This window comes from Oculina patagonica, chromosome 11, assembly GCF_052425735.1.
Source record: "Oculina patagonica isolate OP01 chromosome 11, crgOcupat, whole genome shotgun sequence".
In the NCBI taxonomy this organism is placed as follows: Eukaryota; Metazoa; Cnidaria; class Anthozoa; order Scleractinia; family Oculinidae; genus Oculina; species Oculina patagonica.
In genome coordinates this window covers 4,857,504-4,861,036 of record NC_135768.1, presented here as the reverse complement: position 1 = coordinate 4,861,036, position 3,533 = coordinate 4,857,504, and the positions used below count along the sequence as shown (strand labels likewise).

The following is a 3,533-nucleotide window of genomic DNA, read 5'->3' as shown; positions in this document are numbered from 1 at the left end:
TTAATTGGTTGGTTTAAATTGTGTTGTAGACCTGTTTCACTCGAAAGGCCACCCAACCATCAAGACCCGCGCTCCCAGTTTCCCGCCTTTGACTGACGAACTGCAACGGCATCTGCGTAAAATTCCAAAAATACTCCCCCCCCCTCCCCCAACCCACCCAAAATTCCTTCGAAATTCCTTTCGAAAAGAAGGCCTTCAGAATGTAAGTCCATGGGCTTATATTTAGTCATGTTTCTTAAAAAAGGAAATAACTCTTACGATTATAAGCCTCCTACTGTAGGGCTTTTTTTTGTATTTTACGTTGTTAGAATTAAAATGCTCAGAGCGACAGTAAGACTTGTTTTGGGTTACATGTTGTTTTGTTATATAGCTGGAATTTTTTCCAAAAACGCGCGCGCTATTATTGGCTACTTCAAGGTCACATGACATCTAACCATAAAACTGTTTCCCGCCAAAAGTCTTTGAGCGGGCAACATTGCAAAATCTATGACGTCAGAGGGGGACAGTGCAATGTTGCCCGCGAATGTTGACCGATGGCCGCTGTTTTTCTACGTCTTCGTTGAGCTATATAACAAATCACTTAATGACTATATAGTACCTCAAGAAATCAGTTATTTTGTTTCCCTCGAATCTTAATGTTTCTCGGTAAACAAAATTGACTGTTTCTCTCGGGACCAGTCATTAAGTGTATAATGTTTGGCGAGTTTCACTCTGAGTCATAAACAGTATCCCGTCCAAATAGAAACCCAAAGATATTTTGAACGTAAATTTTCATCCGAAAATATGCCTACCAGTATATATTTAAGTCGTGTCCGAAAATAAGCCCACCTGAAAATGACGTTGAGCAAATATAAACTTAAAATATAAAAATGGTTTAAACAGATCTAAAAAATATAAAAATATATATAAAGGATACTAAACCAAGGGCTTATTTTCGGAATTTTACGGTATAACCAGTTCGGCCCATAACCAGAACTGGATATTTAATGACGTCACGGGAAATTGCAATATGGCCGCCGAAGCTAGGCACACTACACATACTCTTTTCTGACTTCTTTTTGGGGCCTAAAAGAGGATAACATGTGCCCGTATGACCTGAGTACATTGCAACCTCTAATTCGGACATCAAAGGGACAAGACGAATTTGTCTGCATAAGAGAGGTGTGCATTATAGAGGTCACATTAATGAATTATTTCAAAGTACTCAAATGACAATAATAACGACAATAAGCTCGCAAAATATTCCTGATATAAGATATTTTTTATTAAGCAGTGATGGCAAAAAACTCTTCACTAAAAATTTCCGTCAAGTACCCCTACTGACCCCAACCCTGCAAGTGCAATATTACCCCTGCTGTCCTTAAATTGCAGGCTCGTGTTATTTTTGGACTTGCGTAGACCATTGTAACATTTCAACTTGGGGAATTTCTAAGATTTTCTGTTGTTCTGTTGGCACGCATGCGTGCTCCATCTGGGCTCACTCGGCGATTTTCCCTACATCTGTAACAGGACTGAGTGCACGGCCTGCAGAACGAACAGCAACAGCAGCCGAATTTAACGCAGTTTTTCCTGAATTCTGGACTCAAAAATGCATAAATGGCCATGTTTACGCAGGAACTCGATGCTGGCCCTATAAATAGGAACCAAATGTCCAACATGAAATGAGCTCCAAACGACAGCCCGTCGAAAACCCGAACCTGAGCCAAAAAATTCATCATAATACTAGGTCCCCAGCAAACAACAAAACCGAAAACCGCGACTAGAAGCAAACGAATTGATTTTGTTTTATGCTTTGCTACAGCGCTGTGAATCATTCCATTTTTGTTTCTCTTCCACAATCGAATAGCAATTCTTGTATACGCAACCATCATGTAAGAAAGAGGAATGAAAAACGCCATGAGAAAATAGACTGTTTCTGAAATATGAGTGTTCCACTCTACTGGCGTGACGCATGAATGATATTGCTCGCACTTCTCTGTGCTGTTCTCAATCCAACAATCCTTTTGTAACTGAACCGTTACACTGTTAACAAACGACACAGATGATATCACAGCATAAGTCCAAATAACTGCAACTAGCAGTAAATACGATTTATAAGACTTTACAACCAGACTCTTAAAAGGCTGTAAAACGTTTTTGCGTCTCTCCCAAGCAATGGCGGCTAAAGTGCTAAAAATAGCAGCCGGGCAGGCGTGCTCGATAAAGGAGGACATTTTACACATTGTATCATTGTTGCTTTGAAGAGGACCAGCTGGAATTGTCATTGCGAAGACCACATGAAACAGCAGATGAGTAAAAGATAAGTGAAAAATCAAAAAACTGGAAATGTTCCTTCGCACTTGGCCACTTCGAACCATAACGTAGATGACAAAAATGTCGAGAAATCCCCCAGTGATAAATATAGCATAGAAAGCAAGAACTGAAGTGGTCACAAAAAAGCTGTCCATAAACGACTCTTCAAAATGTTCCGTATTATTGTCCACTGTCCCATTTCCCGACATTTTGCGTTTCAATTTTTTCCGCAAAATTTGAGCGCCTCCTAAGCGAGAAGCCCGTCGGCTGTTCAGGTTCGTGAAGAATTCCTTTCACTTCTCCGGAAAACCAGTTTTTGCTATTATCATTATTTCGAAGTTCTTCGTTTGTGCGATCTAAATCGCAGGCACCGTTTTTCGTTCCTTCTGCTGCATTTTTGTCTAAAAATGAGAGATAATTTGCACTTCTTGCCGTCAAATGACGACCACAAACATAAAATGCCTGTCTATTTTCTTTGTCGATATAATTGTGCAAATGCTAATTGCGGCAATTTTTACTTGAATCCCGTTGCGATGGTAATTAAACCAAAACGATCAATACCACCAGAAAATAACCGATATTAAAATTCCATTCGATAACAGAGCTTAGAAAATGAAGTTGAACAAAGCAAACTGAAGTACATTGCAAACATTCTCATAAGTCTGCTTGCGTTACCATAGCAATGCATGTCAAAAATGAACAGTGCTGGCAAATGCGAAGAAATAGAGATCTCCACCTTGTTGTCTTAGAAATGGGGTTTCATCTTAAATAATTTATCAAAGCTTACGACTGTTTTGCATAGTTATGTTTTTTTTTATCCCTTTGCTAGTAATTAGAGTATTGTGATAGTATTTCTTTTTGGGGATGGTACAGAGGTTTAGTTTGTATCACAAGGTCTCCTTCGGGATCTACAACACTGCAAAACAGGAATGAAAAAATTCTGCCAGCACTTAAGATAACTTAAGTGTTTATTTGTCTCGTCACCCGCTGTTTACCCTTGCGATTTCAAAACTGATAATAATTTTACAACCGCATGTAGTCTATTCGAACATTAGTTTCATTTGATAAATAGGGAAAGATGGTAAATTTTAATCTCGGTAGACGTAATGCCCATCATGTCCCGAGCGAGGTACAAAAAAAGAGTCTAGGACTCTGGGACTCATATTTTTTCTCTGCAATCGCTCGAGACATGATTATCATTTCTTCTTTCTCATTTGTTTCTGTTGTCTACTTGACTGCAA

The 3,533-nt window shown here is 39.1% G+C and overlaps 1 protein-coding gene across 1 annotated transcript; it reads right to left on the bottom strand.

Moving 5' to 3' along the window:
- Nucleotides 1–1,378: 1,378 nt before the first annotated feature.
- Nucleotides 1,379–2,726, bottom strand: LOC144631029 (pyroglutamylated RF-amide peptide receptor-like). Its single transcript, XM_078489389.1, has one exon. It carries the CDS (start codon nt 2,499–2,501, stop codon nt 1,413–1,415), a length of 1,089 nt encoding a protein of 362 aa, XP_078345515.1. The 5' UTR covers nt 2,502–2,726; the 3' UTR covers nt 1,379–1,412.
- Nucleotides 2,727–3,533: the final 807 nt, after the last annotated feature.